General features: G+C 49.6%; 1 protein-coding gene across 1 annotated transcript in view; it reads right to left on the bottom strand.

Annotated features, from left to right (window-relative positions):
* Positions 1 to 18247, bottom strand: part of LOC114487549 (xylosyltransferase 1-like) — a 176580-nt gene that overhangs the window by 25765 nt on the left and 132568 nt on the right. The window contains exon 3 of the mRNA XM_028498027.2: positions 5350 to 5860. Coding sequence (XP_028353828.2) covers positions 5350 to 5860 — 511 coding nt within the window. The remainder of the gene's footprint in view (positions 1 to 5349; positions 5861 to 18247) is intronic.

Raw genomic sequence — 18247 nt, 5'->3', positions numbered from 1 at the left:
GCCACATGTACGTGCTTGCAAACTTGCAGCTGGTCAGCTGACTTAAAAGGGAGACTCCTTGCTCATCACTCATCGGAGGACCACCGGCCCACTCAGCGGCTCGGGCCCGGAGCCCCCGCTACGGTGGCAGCCAACCCCCCTCCCAGTGACTGCTTTCCGTGGAACCTCTCAGTTTTCGTCTCTCATTCTTCACCTGGACACCTGGGCTGCAGTCACTCCACTGGCTTTACCTGGCACAGCAAAGAGTGAGGAGGTGTCAGAGGCACCCGGGTAACAGGTGGGGCCTCTCTTGAGATGCTTTTTTTTTTTTCTTGAGGCATTTTAACTCAAGATGGAAGGAGGCTGGTGGCCTATGAGGGCCGCTGGAGAGAGCATCTTGACATTTAATTGTTCCCAATATAATGAGGCCTTGCCTGCTTAGAATGCCTCTTACAGGTCAAATGGTCTTTATTGGGAAAGCTACCTCTGCCCGTCACCAGGGCTGGTGTGTCCTCTGTGGTCAGGGCTCCCCGCGGATGGTGTAGTCCGGGAAGGCTTCTCTGAGGAAGGGGCATTTAGGCTGAGATCTGGGGAGGAGGGAGGTGGGTTGGGGTGTGCAGTGGGGTCAACAATGGAGGGGCCTGGGACGAGCAGGAGGGAGTGGCTGAGGCACACGGGGCCTTGTCTGAAGACCAGAGCGAGACAGCTAGGGCTGGGCAAGGGGCGGTCACCCTGCAGGCGGGCCTTCCGCTCTTCTCAACACCACCACCACTGCCTTGCTACAGCCGACAGCCAAACACATTCGCTGCACCCTACCCCCCTCTGCACCAGGGGTTTCATATTCATGATCCCACGTCAGCCAACAACCCTATGAGGATAGGGTACGAGTATCTGTGTCCATTTTACAGATGAGGAAGCTGAGGCACTAGGAAGTCAGGGTCACACCACTAGCAAAGACAGAACCAGGATTCAAAACCCAGTGTCAGCAGATCTTCCGATGGAAAAGCTTTTTCCAGCCCAGGCCACCCTGGGCCTTCCATCCAACATGGTTTCATTTCCATGAAACTCTGGGAGGTCCAGTTGGAGTGCTTGGAGGCTCTTGGGTGATTCTGGACCCTAAGGAAGGGACAGGAGGCCTAGGCAACGGTGGGAGGTGAGGGGGTGGGCACTGGGGGCTGGGCCACCTGAGTGGGGAACGTGGGCGGGGTGGGGTCCGGTGGCTTGGCGGCTGCAGTGAGCCCGGGGGCTCTGGGAGGAACGAGGGGCGCTGCAGGATTAGAAACAACCCGCTCGGAGGCCAGGCTTGGGGGCCGATGGGGTAGCGCACCCCGCCTGACCTCACCGCATCTCACTCCTGGGGGCTGTGAGTGGATGGTCCGCAGATCCGCGTCTTCCTCCTGAAAACACGTCACCATTCCAGCTGCTTCCTCCAAGAGGCTTGCAGTGAAGCAGACGAGTCACAGGGGCAAGGTATCCGTGCAGAGCACACCAATCCGGGGGTTCTAGACTCTTCCTTTCCCCTGAAGGTGCTGGGGTGCGGGGACTGGAGGCGTGGGGAGCGGAGAAGCGGGAGCCCTTTACACCAGCCAACATTTAACTTCGATCCCCTCGTAACTTTTCAGACTTCAAGCCGTGAGGAATTGTTTCCTTAGTTATATTCAACTTCCGGCATCCTGTCAGCTGAAGTCTGGGTGACGCTGAGTTCGGCAAAATGACAAACAGCGCGTACATCTGCGTGCGGACATGTAAGTGTACGTGTGTGTCTGTTTACACACATACCTACTTCCCCTCCCCTCCCCACCTGGCTTCCTCACTGCTCGCGGAGCTGGAGCTCAAATCCCTCCTGAGCGGAGGGAAATCCGGGTGTCATGGTTTCCAGAAAGGGAACGCGATCTCCGTATGGGGTGTAATTACATCTTAGCTTTCTGCAGAAGAATAGTTTACAGTTTAAATGCTATTAATTGTAAGCTGTTTTGTTCCACGGGAAGTTGTTCGTTGATAACTACCCAATTAGGGTTATTTTGCAATTAGTCTATTCACAGAGAATTTATTTCAAAAGGGGAAGGCTGTGGTGCAGTAAATGAAGGCACTGCCCGGGCTGGTGTGCCAAGGCTCAGACGCCCATCTTATTACCCAGCTCCCAGCTCCCTGGAGGGTGTGCCACTTTGGCGGACGCAGCAGAGGCCACAGGGAATCCCCCAGGCTGCACGGCCACGCTGGAGGTGTCTCAGCGGGACCAGGACAGGCCACATCAGCCCGCTCGCTCCCCCATCAACACCCACCCTTCTCCTTGCAACTGTACTGATGGCGGAGAGAGACAGCCTGCGGGCTCAGGACATCCCCGAGGTCGGACCGTTTAGGCTAAAGTGAAACCTTCTGCCTCCTGAAGAGGGAAAGGCTCTCGGGAGGATTCAGGCTCTGTATTCCTGAGATACGACACCAGCCCTGCCATCTACTAGCCATGCACCTGTGACCAAGGACTAAACCTCGTTGAGCCCCCATTTCATCATCCATTAAATGGGTCGATAAGAGACCGACCTCATAGGGCTGGTGTGAGGATGTAGTGGGACGGGAGGCACCGTGCTGGAGGTACTACTACACGGAACTGGTACCTTGCAGGGATCAGCACACTATGGCCCATGGGCCACATCCCACCCACAGCCTGTTTTTGTAAATTGAGTTTCATTGGAATAACCAAGTGCATTTGCATATGTATTGTCCTGGCTGTTTTTGAGATATAATGGCAGAGTTGAGGAGTTGCGACAGAGACTGCACGGCCCACAAAGCCTCAAATATTTACTCTGGCCATTTATAGAAAAAGTGTGTTGACCCTTGGTAGACAGCGAGTACCCACTGTCATTCCCATGGAAAGACATTCAGCTCAGGCCTCTGCCAGGCCATGCACTAGCTAAGAAAAAGATTTTGGAAACATCTCCACTTATTTATTCGGCCACAATCTGCCAAGTCGTGTCAAGAGTATGATGGGAACCCCAGGACTGCGTAGACAAGGGTTAAAATGAAAGAGAGAAGCAAACCTTTTCTTTTCAGACCTTCCTATTGAAAAGGGAGTATAGTACAGACACGTTTCCGACAGAAAACTTAAAAAATACAGATGAACTTGAGTAAAGAGTTGAAGCTGTCCCCACTGCACCCCACCCAGAGGGCCACGTGAAGGGCTTGCCGTGGACACTTCCAAACCTCTCTACACACTCACCCACGTGGCCGTCCCCCACCTGATCCACACCCTCCGTTCTGTGACCAGGGGTCAACAGAGAAGCATGTGTGAGAGATGAGGAGGCCTGAATTTTAGCCCAAGTTCAGCCTCTAACTGATTAGATGACCCTGATGATAAGTCTCCTCTCCTCTATGGGCCTCGTTTCTTACCTGTCCAGTGGAGAGACGGAATTAGGATTTCTCTAGGGGTGATCTAGTCCCCTTTTCCTTGGGAGCCATTCTTACCATGCACATCCTTCTCTCGAGAGAGATGGGGGATTGAGGAAGCACTAGGCATCTTCTTGCCTGGCTTCCAAATCCTCCAATGTTGGGGGAACTGAGAGCCCCCTGCCCCCACCCTGCCTCTTGGTCCAGCTCTGTTGTTACCTTTCCTGATGCTCTGAACTTCTGTCTCGACAAAGAGGCGGACCCAGCCGCTGGGACCATGGACCCATTCCTCTTCCACGCGTGGACCCTGCCCCTGCCCCATGCAGGTCTTTCCATGTGTCCTCCCCCCACCCCTGCCCTCAGGACCTCTGGGTTGTCCCATGGTTGGGGACCTTCTCTCTCCACTTGAGAGTGAACTAAAGCATTTGGCGGTATCTGAATTTAGAAGCAACAAGGAGGTATTTTGAATGCTTGCCCATTTAGTGAGGGATAGCGGGGTACCCCTTGCACTGATTATGGCCAATGAGAATGAGGGGTGACCAAGAGCAAATTGGGAAATGGGACCCAAGGGAAGACCAAGTGGGAAGACCCTTCGAGTATTTAATGCAGGGCGCTGCCTGGACAGATAAGGAAGCTGGAACCAGCGAGGAGAAAGGGCTTTTCCTATTAGTTCATGGCTGAACTCAACTAGAACACAATCTCTCCATTTCAGATGCATCCCTCTCTGTTTGTTCCCAATGACACTGGCTCTTTCTTTGTAGAAAGTGTCTTTTGGATGCAGTCCGCCCTCTGCATGGAGAAAACCACTGGACGAACTAATTCACAACCTATTTGGGACATAACGTCTTCTCCAAGGAAAAATAAAATCTACTGGCTCACAATGAGCTTATGTGGGGACGGGGGTACATGGGTGAAACAGCAGTGACCACCACGAGTTAACTGTAGCCAGATGATGGGAACATGAAGGTTCTCCCTACTCTGAGGCGGGTTTGAAATTTTCTGCCATCACATATTTTTTTTTTTTTTAAGAAGGGATCTTGACAAAATATGACCTAACCCAGGATGGCAATATCTCTATCTCAGGATGTCTCTACCTGCAGGCTTGTAAGACCACTTACAAGCCACGTGACCTTAGGGAAGTTGTTTTACGTCTCTCATGTGTAAAAAAGTTATGCTCACGATGACGGTGCTAGCCTCACTGGGCGGTGGCTGGTTGGTCTGAGCTGACTGAATGCAAAGTGCCCGTGCTGTGCCCGGGACACAGTGAGCGCTCGGTAACTGTTATTACTCCCCTTCCACACGCACTGGAAAAGGTGAAACCTGCCAGCAAGGAATACGCGTCAGAGGCGTGAGGTGAGATGCAGAGATGCACGGTGACGCGTCACCTGTGCACAACTGTCCCCCGCCAGTTTCCGAGGACCCTCCCCCGTGCTTGTGAACGCCACTGTTTCAGCTCTGACCTCGCACTGCATCGCAGCAAGAGGTCTGATCTATCACTGGTCATCAGCACAGAGAAGAGGGCCCAGCACAGGGCAGGAGGGAGGGAGGGAGAGGGAGGAAGGGAAGGAGGGAGGAAATAAGGAAGGAAGGAATTTTAGGTGGAGGAAAATGGGAAGGATGTTTTCCAGAGCCTCCAATGTCAATGCAACCAACTAGAAACCTTTCAAATCTTATTCAATTACAGTAATATTGGTGTCAATTTTAATCCCAATATTCTGCTGAGACAGAAAACAAACCATATCAATACCATTGCCTCCTACGACTTCCACATTAGCCCCGATTGCACTGTATTTTACCCTTTGCCACAAAAGCAACAGGTTAAAGCTGTAACAAAAGGTAATTTGATTTTGCGAAACTTTCCTCACACGAGACTTCTGAATCCAGGGAGGCCCTAAACAAAAGATCTCCTGTCTTCATTTGGGGTTTGAAAAATAGGGCGGTTGTTCTAAGAAGGTCTGAGAATGTGAGCAGAACGGGGCTGAGACTTACCTTCGAGAGGGCAGAACCGAGTGACCTTCTCGGGCATCAGCAGCCCAAGCTTGTGGCGGCAGTAGGTCTCCCCGATCTCCTGGCGGCAGTGCTTGGACTTGGAGCGGGTCAGGGCGGAGATGGCCTCCTTACCCGAGATGTCACACCTGAGGGGCCGGTCAGACTTGATCTCCGGGGAGTTGCTCCCACTCTTCCGGGCGTGGGGCTGTCTGGGGGCATCCTTCCCTCGGCTGCCGTTTACCGGGGCTCTCTCACCGGGAGGCAGCACCTCGTTGGTACCTTTCCCTGGGGACAGACGCCCCTTCCCTTTCTCCTCCTGCTCCAGCTTCCTCTTCAGAAGCTCCTTCTGTCCTCTCGGGGGCTTCTTCGTCAGCTCGGGCTGGTGCTTTTGCTTTTGAGTCCTGGGTGCGAAGTTGCTGTTGTCCACGTTCTCAAAATCCTTGGGCACAGAGTTCTCATTGTTGCTGTCTGTTCGCACTTTCTCTTTTGGCCGGTGAGAGAAGTAGCCATCCTGGAGAAGACAGGAAAGAAACACAGAAGAGAAACTTGACTTTGCCATCACGCTAAGCAGCCTGGCCCTGGAGAGTGGGGCACGTAGGTTTGGAAGTCTGGGCCCTGGTTCCACGCCCTGCCTTTGCCACGAGCTTAATGTTAGACTTCATGTTAGATTTTTTCTCTTTGAACCTCAGTTTCCCAACCTGGAAACAGGAGATGTTCCAACTAGAAAAAAAAGCTTTTGCAAGCTCTAACGTGCTATGACTATGACCCTCAATGCTTGTTATTAACCACACCCCCTTTTCATATAAGTTTCCTCGGTTGTCTCTGCTACTGGAATCTGGACAGTTTGTTCCAAGCTTCCTGTTTAAATTCTAGCAGCAAGCAATGTGATGGTTTATTTAATGGCTAGAAATGCCATAATAAAGCTCTAAGGGGAGAAAATATTGGTAGGATAGTATATAATTTACATCGTCTTTAGGACATGCTCGTAGATCTATGCCCGTAAGAGAAATCAGACCGTGCCATAGTTAATTCTGAGGCGGAGACATCACGGGCTATCTTGAGGGGAATATGCCCTTTATAGGACAATCCTATGCAAGGATCCTACAGTGAGTCCCAGGGGGATGAAAACTTGTGACAGTCTTATGTTTGAGCTTTGACTCTTGATGCTTGTACCTAGAGCAGAACTGATTAAGTCACGGGGTGAGGGGGTAGGGTGTCGAGAGAAAGGCCAAGAGTCGTTCTGGAGAAAATGAGTCTTTCCGGGAAGGCGGGCACCCCAAACTCAGCTTCTCCACGGGTAGGTGGGCCCTGGCCATTTTGACCTCGGATCAAATGCACTGGTCAACTAACATCCTGCATCACTTCCGAAACACATTGCTTCTGCTTAGAGGCCATTATCAAGGCCTTAACCCGAAAGAGAATCCACTGTCCCAAAGCTAGTCAGAGGGGACACAGAGGCCACAGAGAACGCTAATTGACTCCATAAATCTACACCCATTGCTCTAGAAACACATTGGCAATGAGTAGCAATTCTGAGGGCAGACTTCCTCGTTCATTTTCCTAAATGTGCCGATTAAAGGTTCTCAAGGAAGAGGATGGTGGAGAGCAGTGGAGGTAGTGCTGGTGCCCAGGATCGGCTGACGTGCAGCTGACACTGAGCGTGGCTCCTTCTTCAGCACGTCTGCAAACTACTGCCCTCCCCGAACCAAATCCTGCCCGCCATTTGTTTTTGTAAATAAAGTTTTATTGAAACACAGCCACGCCTGTTCATTTATGGACTGTCTATGGCTGCTTTCCTGCTACAACAGCAGAGGTGAGTGGTTGCCATAGAGACTGGTCTGCAAAGCTTAAAATATTTCTAGCTGGCCCTTTAAGAAAAAGTGTGCAGACCCCAGCTCTCCAAGAACTGTGAGTTTAGAAGGTTCCCCTGGGCTTGGTTTGATTGCCCTTGTCTCCAATGTCCCCAATTGGCCCAGCAACGTGTCTGCCCTCTTTTTGCCTTTGTCCCATCTCCCCTAGCATCAAGCACCAATTTCAAGAGGCCGTAAGAATGAAGACTACACTAAGATACCTCGTGGCCATTCTGTAAGTTGATGTTACTTTTATTCTTATTTTGCAGGTACTGGGCATCAGTGACTTATCCAAGGTAACTCAGCTGGTTGGTGGTGAAGCTGGGATTCAAACCAGATAGACCGCAGACCCCATGCCCTGGGCTACCAGCTCCACCAGCCACTTCCAGGAAGCTGCAGAACCCTTCTGACCCCCATCACTCTGTCCCCTGAAGCACTGCAGCCTGGCTCCCTTCCCATCCACTCCCATCCAGCTACATGGATCTGGGATAGGCATGTCATCTCCAAATAGCCGTGTCAAGGCTGGCCAGTGGCCGTTAGGTGGCAGGGAGTCACAGAGAGGGAGAGGACAGTAAGGAGGGGCCACGAAGCACCAGGAGCTTGAGGTGGCAGGAGCTGGGAGGCAATGGGTAGGAAGAAGGAAACAAGGAGATGCCGAGGAAGAGTGGAGTCTGTGATGGGTCCTGGAGTGGCTACTGGTCGTACACAGTAGCTGCTATTACATGCTGGTCTGTGAAGGGGAACTTCTGGTTCTGACACCTGTTTCCAGTCTTTCTTACCTCTCCACGTATCTTGCAAGAAATCCCCCTCAGTGAGGGGCCATTCCTCTGTTCTTATAAACAAACCACACTGATATTCCTCTTTTCCCTTCTTTCTGTCCAGAGGCCCTTGAAGAATCCCAAGCAGCCTCTCAGATGCATTTTCTGAGCACTCGCTGTCAGCCAGGCACCATATGCAAACGACTCACAGGTATTACTTATTGGATACCAACAATCGCCGCATAAGGGGTACCCTCCTCACTATTTTACAGAAAGAGGCGCCAAGGCTTGTTGCTTTAACACTCTCAGGCACGGGCACGTATCCAGTGCCAGGCACTGTGCTAAGCCCTTCCATGTTTAACCTTCAGAAGTAACTTTCAAGACAGGTATTACCATTCCCCCATCTTACAAAAGAGGGACAAGGGGAACTTGGGGATGTTCAGAGATTTGCCAGACATCATTTAGGGGAGGCTGTGAACTCGTACCTGTTTAATTCTAAACCTTGCTATAGTTTAGTGCCTCTTCTGTTTGGCTGAGAGGTCAAGGGAGGAGCATTTAGCTCCCCCTTCTCTGTGGGGGAATGGATGGGGTATCTCTCTCTTTGCTCATATTAGCCTAGGTTGGGATGGAGCTGGATGGGGGCATGGTATTCAATAAAGCTCTTGACAAACATTCCAGTTCTCTTCCTTCTAGGCACATGATACAATTGTATTTCCCATCCCCTGCAAATGAGGCACAGCCAAGCAACCTGCCGTGGCCAAGACCAGTGACTCGGGCCGGGGCACAGTTTGCCATGTCCCTCCTTCCCCCATAGCATCCAGCCACACTCCTGATGGTGAAGGCCCTGCATTCCTGAGTGAGGCCAGGGTGAAGGATAGACTCCACCAACCCTCCATGGGCAGAATAAACCTCTGCTGCTTTCTGTCACTGAGGTTTGGGGATCTTTGTTACTGCAGCATAGTCTAGCTCATCCTGATTAATACAGGAACCAACCTGATCTGCTTTCTTCCTCTTAGCTGTCCTCAGATACAGGAGCCAATTTATTATTATTTTTTACCTCTAACAGTTGGAAAATCAGTTCGATGACTCCTGCTGCCTGAGAACAAGAATTTAAATTCTGTCCCTAAGCCCGTTTTCTAGAAGTTAACAAGAAGGCAGAGAATGAGCAGAAAGGCCTCTGCCCTCACAGCCATCTGCATCCTCTCTCATCAAACACATCCTCAGTACTGTTCCTGGGTTGTTCTCTTTCCTCATCATTAACTGATGATCACCAGTTTGTCCCCCAAGCAGAAAACCTCCATAAAAGCACTAATTTCAAAAGCTCACATTCTCTACCACCTTCTGGCAGAAGTTCTCCAAGCAACACCAGTCGCAGGAAGCACTGCAATCAACGAAGCTAATTTGGCCGCCAGAGAACGGCTGGCTCCTCTGGTTAATTTGTGATATCAGGACCAGGCGCCACCATCAATTCTAATAGGACTCCTGATTAATAAGCGTCGTCTACTTAGAGACACCCCCGCAATGGGGATGGTGAGCTCACAGTGGCCCCTTGGCCTTCCGCCTGGCCCCAGGTGCTACTCAGCTGCCAATCAAAAGATTCGAGCGTAAGAGAAAAGGGAAATATTTTGTCTTCTAGAATGAAGAGCTCACAGATATTCGATAGCTTCCAGAAAAGCCACCGAACCATAGTCAGTGAGATCCAGGCATCACTCAGAGGCCTGGGATGATCTGTCACGCTGAGTCAGGGTTGCTTCCTACAATAGCTGATGAGTTCTCCTACACCTTCCCTCCACAGTTTTCTTTCTTTTCTTGTACATTTTATTTTATTGTGGCCAGAACACTTAACATGAGCTCTACCCTCTTAACAAACGTTTTAAGCGCACAATACACTATTGCTACCTATAGACACAAGGTAATACAGCATATCTCTAGAATATATTCATCCTGCATAACTGAGACTTTATGCCTGTTGATTAGCAATTCCTCATTTGCACTCCCCCACCCCTGGCAACCACCATTCTACTCTCCGAATTTCTGAGTCTGGCTATTTTAGATTCTCATGTAAGTGGATCAAGCAGCATTTGTCTTTGTCTGTCTGGCTTATTTCACTCAGCGTCACACCCTCCGGGTTCATCCATGGCATCACATACGGCAGGATTTCCTACTTTTTCGAGACTGAATAATATTCCATTGTACGTATATGTCACATTTCCTTTATCCATCCATCCCTCGATGGGCATGAGATAACACCTTGCCTTCCCTCTAACTCTTCACCTGCTCGCCAAGAGGCAAACGGGTCTCAGCTTTTCTCTTCTTCCCCTGGAGAATCAAGATCCAGACATCCAAATCCAGGTTCCCTTCCCTATAAAAACCAACCTTGGGAGGTTTCCAGGCAAATACATGTGAGATGACCATCATATCCTCAGCACCCATGTCCCCTCATACTCTGGCCCTTCACACACCTTGTGTCTCTAATCCTCCCGAATACCCAGTGAAGCAACAGCATGAGTCCTAATGAAGGGGAGGAAAGTAAGATACAGGGAGGTTAAATAACCTGACCAAGGAATGAATGTGATGTTAGAAATGACATGATTCAAACTCTGCATGCCTCAGTTTCCTCATCTGGAAAATGGGGGTGTGAAAATAATACTTAGGTCATGGGTATTTGGTGAGGATGAATGTACGTCAAAACTTCCAGAATGTGCCCACCACACCCAAAGCAGGAGAAAGAATGAGCAAAGAAGTTTCCCTACTAATCAACACTGGGCCTCCACCATCTCACCCCTGATGGTCTCCACCTGGAGGACAGATCCGTTAGTATTTCTTCATTATGATCGCTAGCTGTGTCCCCTTTATTCCTAAGCAATCCAACACTCTCGCCTTGGGTTATTTATGCAAATGCAACCCTTTGACTTATCTTATTTTAATGTACTTATTGCAATGATTGCACATTCAAATGTTTGCATGCGAGCTCCAAAATTCGAATTGCTCTGCTGTTGCCTTACCCCTAAGCTGCTGCTAGAATCCATTTTTATTCTGGAGAAATAATTAAATGCAATAATGTCCTCTATTCCCATTCAACCTTGGGCATGTTTAGAGTCAATTTCAATCAGGTAGAAATATGCCAAGCACAAGGTGGCTTCGAGAGGCAGGTTACATGACACAGGCTGCTGTTTCAGAGACCCCTGGGTCTGCTCTGTCCCTCCTGGTTCTCTAACGTTCAGACTTCAGGATGGATCTCTCCTCGCTTGATCAACTGAATCGGCCCAAACTCCTCCCCTGCACCCAGGTCCTGTTTCCGAGGGGTGGAGGTGGGTTGCTGTGTTTTCAAACTCTCCACTCATTGATAAACCTTTGCTCTTATTTTTGTGTAGAGAGAACACCGAACAAGAAAGGAGGAGACCCGGGTACTTGTCTTGCTTTAGCGACAGTCAGATCTTCTCATCTGTAAAATGACAGGTCCTGTGTGTGTGCTGCTGAATGTTCTCTGAATTAACCGTTAATCAATACAATCGATTAACAAAGTTCTGCCATTTCAGATCATTGAGAAATCACTGATGGATTTTGAGAGACCAGGGACTGAGGGACAGATGGATGCTCCTAAGTGCATCGTCTTCTCCCTGCCTCATCCTGTGATCATTTTCTCCAGCAGCTCTTTGACCTGGGACAGACCATTTCATCTCCCTGCACCCTGACGTCCTCATCCATTGCGGGGGCTGAGGCTGGCATCTATCTCCCTGGAACGGAGAGAACAGATGAAGCACAGAACACAGTGACTGACACATGCAAGGAGCTTACGAAACATGCATCTATTAGAAGATATGCATACAGTGCCTGGCTCTGCCCCAGGCTCTGTTCCCAAGCCCTCTGCAGAGACTAGCTCATCTGATCCCCATGAGGACCCTATGAAGGAGATGCTATGTTATTCTCCCCGTTTTTTTGGATGGGATCATGAAGGTTCAGAGAAGTTAAGTGACTAAATCCAGATCTAGGAAGTGGAGAAGCCAGGATTCAAACCCAGGCAGTTGGGGTCCAGAGGTCACACCCACCAACCCTGCACCGCCTCTCTGCAGCTATGAGGAATAGAGATGGTGTCAGAGGGGAGCCCCGGCCAGGTGCGCTGTGCAGGCGTGAGGGCGCCTGTCCCACCTGCTCACTCATCACGACCCGTTTACGGCTTTCTTTTGTGCCATGTGGACGCACTGCCAGCTGAGTAGCTGTTTGCTGTTGAACTCAGTGTTCGAGGCTTCATTCCAATCACCAAGGTGATCAAGGCCATTGAGAGGGGCACATGGGGGAGAAGCCCACACCTGCTTCCAGAAGGACTTCTGTGCCAGGGCAGTGGAATGGAGGAGGCACAGTGTGCATGGCTGCACCCAATTAGGACATGCAATTACCGGGCTGCCAATGCAAATAGACCTCACAGAGGCCCCTCGCCCGCCCGCCTGGCTCATTTGCATGCACAAAAAGTGGCAGGGCTGGCCAGAGCTTAGAAACCCGTGGACTCTGCTGGGCACGGGCAGGCCAGGCTTTAACAGAACCCTCAATAATAAGCCTGGTGTAATTTAGCAAATTTAGTCATGTTAACGGGACGCCCAGCATGGGGTGAGGAGGGAGGGAGCTGGATGGATAGAGTTGGCTTGGAATCTAGCCTCTGCCCCTTAACCCTGAGATACAGAGACAGAAGCTTAGCCTCTCACAGCCTCAGTTTTCTCATCTACAAAAAAAAAAGGGGTAGGAAGACCTACTTTGCAAAGGTGCAGGAGAGATTAAATAATAGGGCACACTCATATTTAATTCTAGTTAACAACAGAACAATTAGCATGAGGCTTGATGTGTACTCAGCACTCAATTGACATTTTTAGCTGGCACCCCATCATTTGATGAGCAGACCTAAATCATTTGGAAAGGCAGGGTCGGGAGGTGAAGTGCGTTCAGATCCACCCGGCCTCTGCCACTTGCTCACTGAGTGACCCGGGGCACAGTACCTAACTCTGAGAGCCTCAGTCTCCCTCTCTGTAAAATGGCCATAATAACTAGTACCTACCTAACGGGGCTTTTACAACAGCTCAAAGAGTTAGTACGTGTAAAGCACTTAGCATAAAGCCTAGAACTTAATAAATGTTAGCTACAATTGATTTAATTGGAATTAATGCTTACTGTGATGATCTAATGAGGTAGATCTCAAAGTGTGCTCTGGGGACTCCTGGGGGACCCCAAGGTCACTATTTCCATCATAATTTGAAGATGTTATTTTCCTTTTTCTCATTCATCCTCTCACACAAGCACGCAGTGGAGTTTGTAGAGGCTCCATGATGTGTGAAATCGCAACAGATTGAAAGCAGAAGCAAATGTGAGAATCCAGCTGTCTTCTATTAAGCCAGATATTACAAAGACTTGCAAAAATGTAAAACAATGCCTCTTTTCACGAAATTTGTTTTTGTTGTACAAAACATATGCATTTTTCATAAAAATTTTTACTTATACAGATAGGTAACGCGTTATGGTTAATTTAAGTAAATCAATAAATAACCATTTTAAGAATGCCCTAGTTTAAATTTCAATATATAGCAAATAATTGATAGATATAACCTACATAAACAAAAGCTCTTTGGGGGTCTGAAATAATGTTTGAAAAAATATAAGGGGGTCCATGGAGACCACCAAATTTGAGAATTGCTGAAATACTTGTCATCCGAAATATCTACTCATTGAGGAAATTAAAAGTTGAGGACCTTTTCATGTTGGGTCTTTCCCTATACGCCAAGCCTGTGGATTTATATTTTACTCTCACACACAATAAATACACACACACGGACAGAAATCTAGGCCAACTGGAAATGGGGTGCTGATAAATACTTTTATATAGAGAGGCAGAACCCTGAAGCCCTGGGCCACCCTCTTGGGGGGAGAGTGACCTGCTGGCAAAGATTTCCCCTTTGACCAAACTCTAGCCAAGCCCCTCCGAGCCCCTCCTCAACCAGGTCTCAACCTTGGCCTGTAAAGACTTGAGCAAACGCTAACATAGTCTCTGACATTTCAAGGACACAGTCTTGGATGACATGAGCGCCCCGTACAGCGCCTGCCTGAGAAAACTCAAGGCTGCTAATAGCATCTAGTTTGCTCCGGCCAACGCCCGAGGACAGGGCCCCAGCATCCGTCCCAGCCTTTGTGGGAGGGAAGAGGACTAACTTGGAGAAGCGCCAGTCAGCAAACCCGGATGAGTTTCCTGGGGACGGAGCCCCTCCTTTCTGCTTTGTCATTTTCCACTTCCCTGACTCTACTGAGCCCCTGCTCACCCCTGCACTATTCCCTCCTGCTCCCTTTAAAAGACCCAGTCACGCTGTACAAATCACAGTGGAGTTCAGTTCACACTGGACCCTTCCCCCTAGTGCAATAGTACTTTGCAGATTAAAATCTGTCCTTACGGTCTTGTTTACCTCTGACACTGCCCAAGGCCGCATGGCCTGGACCTCAACCCCATAATGCCGCGTCTCTGGGGCCTCAGCACAGGAGTCCAGACTTGACCCACGCTGTCCTTCCAGCCCACCAGGAGGATGTGACAGTGACAGTCACAATGAATGACAGTCTTACTTCAATAACAAAGCCTCCGGATTCCTCTAAGACGGACTTTCTTAACTATGATATTATGGACATTTGGGGACAGATCACGCTTAATTGTGAAGGCTGTCCCAAGCATTGTAGGATGTTTAGCAGCACCTGTGATTTCTACCTATTAGATGATAGCAACACCCTTGTGAAAACCAGAAATGTCTCTCGGCATTGCCAGATGTCCCGCAGGGGCCAAAAATCACCCTGGTTGAGAACCACAGAGCCAGGGGCGAGTGCTCCGGAGGCTGGTGCTGGCAGCCTCAGCAGCTCAAACCCTGTTCCCATCCAGAAACAACAGCCCCTCCTGACCAAAATGCCCAGATCAGGACAGTTAAGCCAGGAAGAAAGGAGATGGCTGGAGAAAGGGCCCAAGTTAACCAAGGAAAGGTGTGCTGGAGGGGGGAGGGGGAGGGGGCTGGAGGAGGTCCGCAGAAGCAGCCTGTGCATGGGGGAAAGTGGGAGGAGGGTTAGAGCCCCCAGCTGGAAACGGGGTGACCCCGAGGAGGGGCACATTCATTTGGGCAGTGGCTAGTCCCCAACCTGCTGGCACATCCCTAACTTAAACCAGAGGTCATAACTGGGGCCCCAGTGGTTCCAAGGGCACAGATGTTGGTTTGTTTCATACAGTGTTTTCATTTGCTTGGTTTTTAGTCCCAGCCAACATTTCAAAATCTAGAGAGTCCATCTAAAAATCTGGATGTCCACACTGTCTTGAAGCATCAGGAGACCTGATAGCACTGGGCCTGGATTCTTGCATGTGACAATTGTCTGGAGCTGAGCAGTGGCCCGCAGTATCAAGAAGGAGCATCTCCTCTACAGATCATCACAGCTCTCGTCCAGCCTGGCCCAGGTCCCCTTTACCCACCCGCATGCCGCGAGCCTGCTCGAAACCAAGGACCCAGGATCTTCAAGTAACTCAACTTCAGAGCCTTGCCTCAAAGACCTCAGAGCCCTTAATGAGTCCTTTAATTCCAGGGTCTTCCATGGAAGCGGGACCGCCCCCCACGGGGTGCTCTGAAAACATGTGGTGCCATTTTGGTTGCCACAATGACTGGGGGACTCTCCTGGCACAGACTGGTGGCAGGACACCAGATCCCTGGCAATGCATGTTCCCAAAGCAGTAAGGAAGTGTCCCACATCCTGCAGGACTTCTGGATGTCTCTCCATGTCATGTGGGTGAACAACTCATTTTTAATTTTGCAGGTCAGGAACCTAACACAAATTTACATATGACAGAGCACTTTTGAATGCTTTTCATGTATCTGAATTTTCTAGGAAAGTTAACTACCTTTAACTCAAGGGGAGATCCTACATCATTCAGAATTTTAGTACGATTTCAAAAAAATCCTATCATCAACAGCCACACAAGCTGTGTGTAACTATAATTCTTGTAACTATAATTCTTGGTGATTCAACATCCAGCACTGGACCTTCCCATGTGTCTTCCAGGCCCTTGACACTCAAAGTGAGGCCCATCAGCCGGCAGCATCAGCATCCCTGGGAGTTTGTTAGAAATGCAGGATCTCAGGCCCCCACCTGGACCCACTGCATCTGCATTTTAACAAGACCCCCAGGGGGTTCATCTGCACATTACAGTTTGGGAAGTGCTAGTCTGGAGGTGTTGTGTCTGATCATTTACAGAATGAAATACATTGTTTTTATTTTAAATTACTTTTATATATTCGTTATATTATCATCAGGGCAGTGTATTGATATGTTTCAGAGTTGTGAGTGTAACACAAGTATGGATTTCATTTCATGATAGACAAAAGGAACATTTTAAAAGATTTATTGCAGGAAGAGGGGTTGGGTCCAACAGGGTTGAGAAGCACTGGTTTATTCACTCTATGTACTTTAATTGGGTGGCTACTCCCTAGCAGGCATGGAGGAGGCAAAGGATAGGAAAGTGAATTAAGACATGCTTCCTGCTGTCGGTGGAGTTCAGACACAGGACAGGGGAGTGGGCGTGGACATACATTATTTCAATACAGGACGGGAGTGAAGGCGGGCAGGGGGGGCGACGAATGAGTGCCAAGGGTCTCATCAAGAGTTGGAACCTAAGGTGGTCCGGGGTCCAAGGAGAGTAGAGGAGGCTTTCACAGAGAAAGCAGTTTTCCTGCCCAGTTTTGAGAAGAAAGAGCATGTACACGAGGCAGACAAGGGCATCACGGGCAGGCGAGCCCAGCAAAACCAAACTTGGTAACAACAACGAGCGTAGCTAACACTTATAGAACGTTTATTCCAAGAACTGCGCTAACACTTGGCGCAGATTACTTTAAAAATCCCAGAACCATTTGTTAATGAACTCAGTGGGGTTCCCACTGAGTTCCTTACATTGTACACTTTAAATATCTTACAATTTTATTTGTCAATCATACCTCAATACAGCTGAAAAAGAATCCCAGAACAACTCTTTTGGGTAGGTACTATTAATATCCACATTTTACAGGTGAATGAATGTATGGAGGCACAGAGAGGTTAAGTAACATGCTCCAAAATCACACAGCATGGCTATAAAAGCTACACTCTACTCCCTCAGGCTGTTAACGTCCAGGCTTGGAGGAGCGTCCGACGTGTACCCAAAATGACCCCTAGGGGGTGACGCCACCTCCACCAAAGACCCCGGAAGAGAGCAATCACTAAGTGGGCTGAACTCTTTAAGCGGGGAGAGAGGGTCAGCAGGCAGAGGGTTACTTGAACAACCTGAGTCCTTGGTGTAAAGTCCTCTTGAGCCACTGCCTTGTCTCCGTTACTTGAGACTAACCCCAGCTTTGTACCCTCCGGCCTCAGTGTGCTCTCTGTTGTGGTTTTATTTCCCTGCACACCGTCCGTGTTTCTCTTGCCCCAAGTCCCTGGAAGCCCTCCTTGTTCCGGCATCTCCTGCTTGATGTTCTCCCATCCAGGTCCTCTGGGGAAGGGGCACTTGAGGAGACAAACAGGCCTCCTGCTGATGAATCAAACTCATCCTTTGCATCTGCCGGGTCCCCTGCTCCCCACGCACCCTGCCACAAGTGGGTAATGAATGACCCACTTGTAAGCTCATTACTGCAGAGTCTCTAAAGAAATGTAAATGCTCGCGGAGGCAGCAATATAAATAAGGAAAGATGCCTGTAAATAAATAAATATATATGCACAAATACATACATACAAACCCAATTAATTTATACCATCTGAAAGCCAGAGCCATTTGGGGTGGGGAGAGGAAACCAGGGAAAAGCACCTGATATTACCATCCATGTGATTTCAGAGCTGAGCTTCCCAGCAGCTGCCAATAAATCATCTTTACTATGCAGGGGTACAAATGAGTGTGCTGCTGTCACCCACTAAATCTCCTTTATGAGCGTGTGTTTGCCTTGGCCCTACCTACCAGGGACGGGGCCTCCACGCAAGGTTTCACTGGCTAAGTTCCCCAAGAAGGCTGCCTTTTTGCAGGCCTACCCCCTGCCAACTGTAGGAGCCCCACCGGTACTTCCTGTTTACGTGTGGGTTTGGCGTGACATGGAGAACAGCCATCTTCATCGAGGGCCATGGGAACGGAGGTGACAGCGGTGCCCACTTCAACAGGGGTGGAAAACGGCTTCTGCCTCCTGGCCTGAGGGGGGCTGTGGCTTGTGGGATGGGACATGCCATTCACCGCCACACGGCCCACGAGCCCCTGACATTCTCTGTCAAGCTTCA

This window comes from Physeter macrocephalus, chromosome 14 (assembly GCF_002837175.3).
Source record: "Physeter macrocephalus isolate SW-GA chromosome 14, ASM283717v5, whole genome shotgun sequence".
NCBI classification, from domain to species: domain Eukaryota; kingdom Metazoa; phylum Chordata; class Mammalia; order Artiodactyla; family Physeteridae; genus Physeter; species Physeter macrocephalus.
Note: the sequence above shows the minus strand (reverse complement) of the source record. Positions and strands in the feature narration are given on the sequence as shown.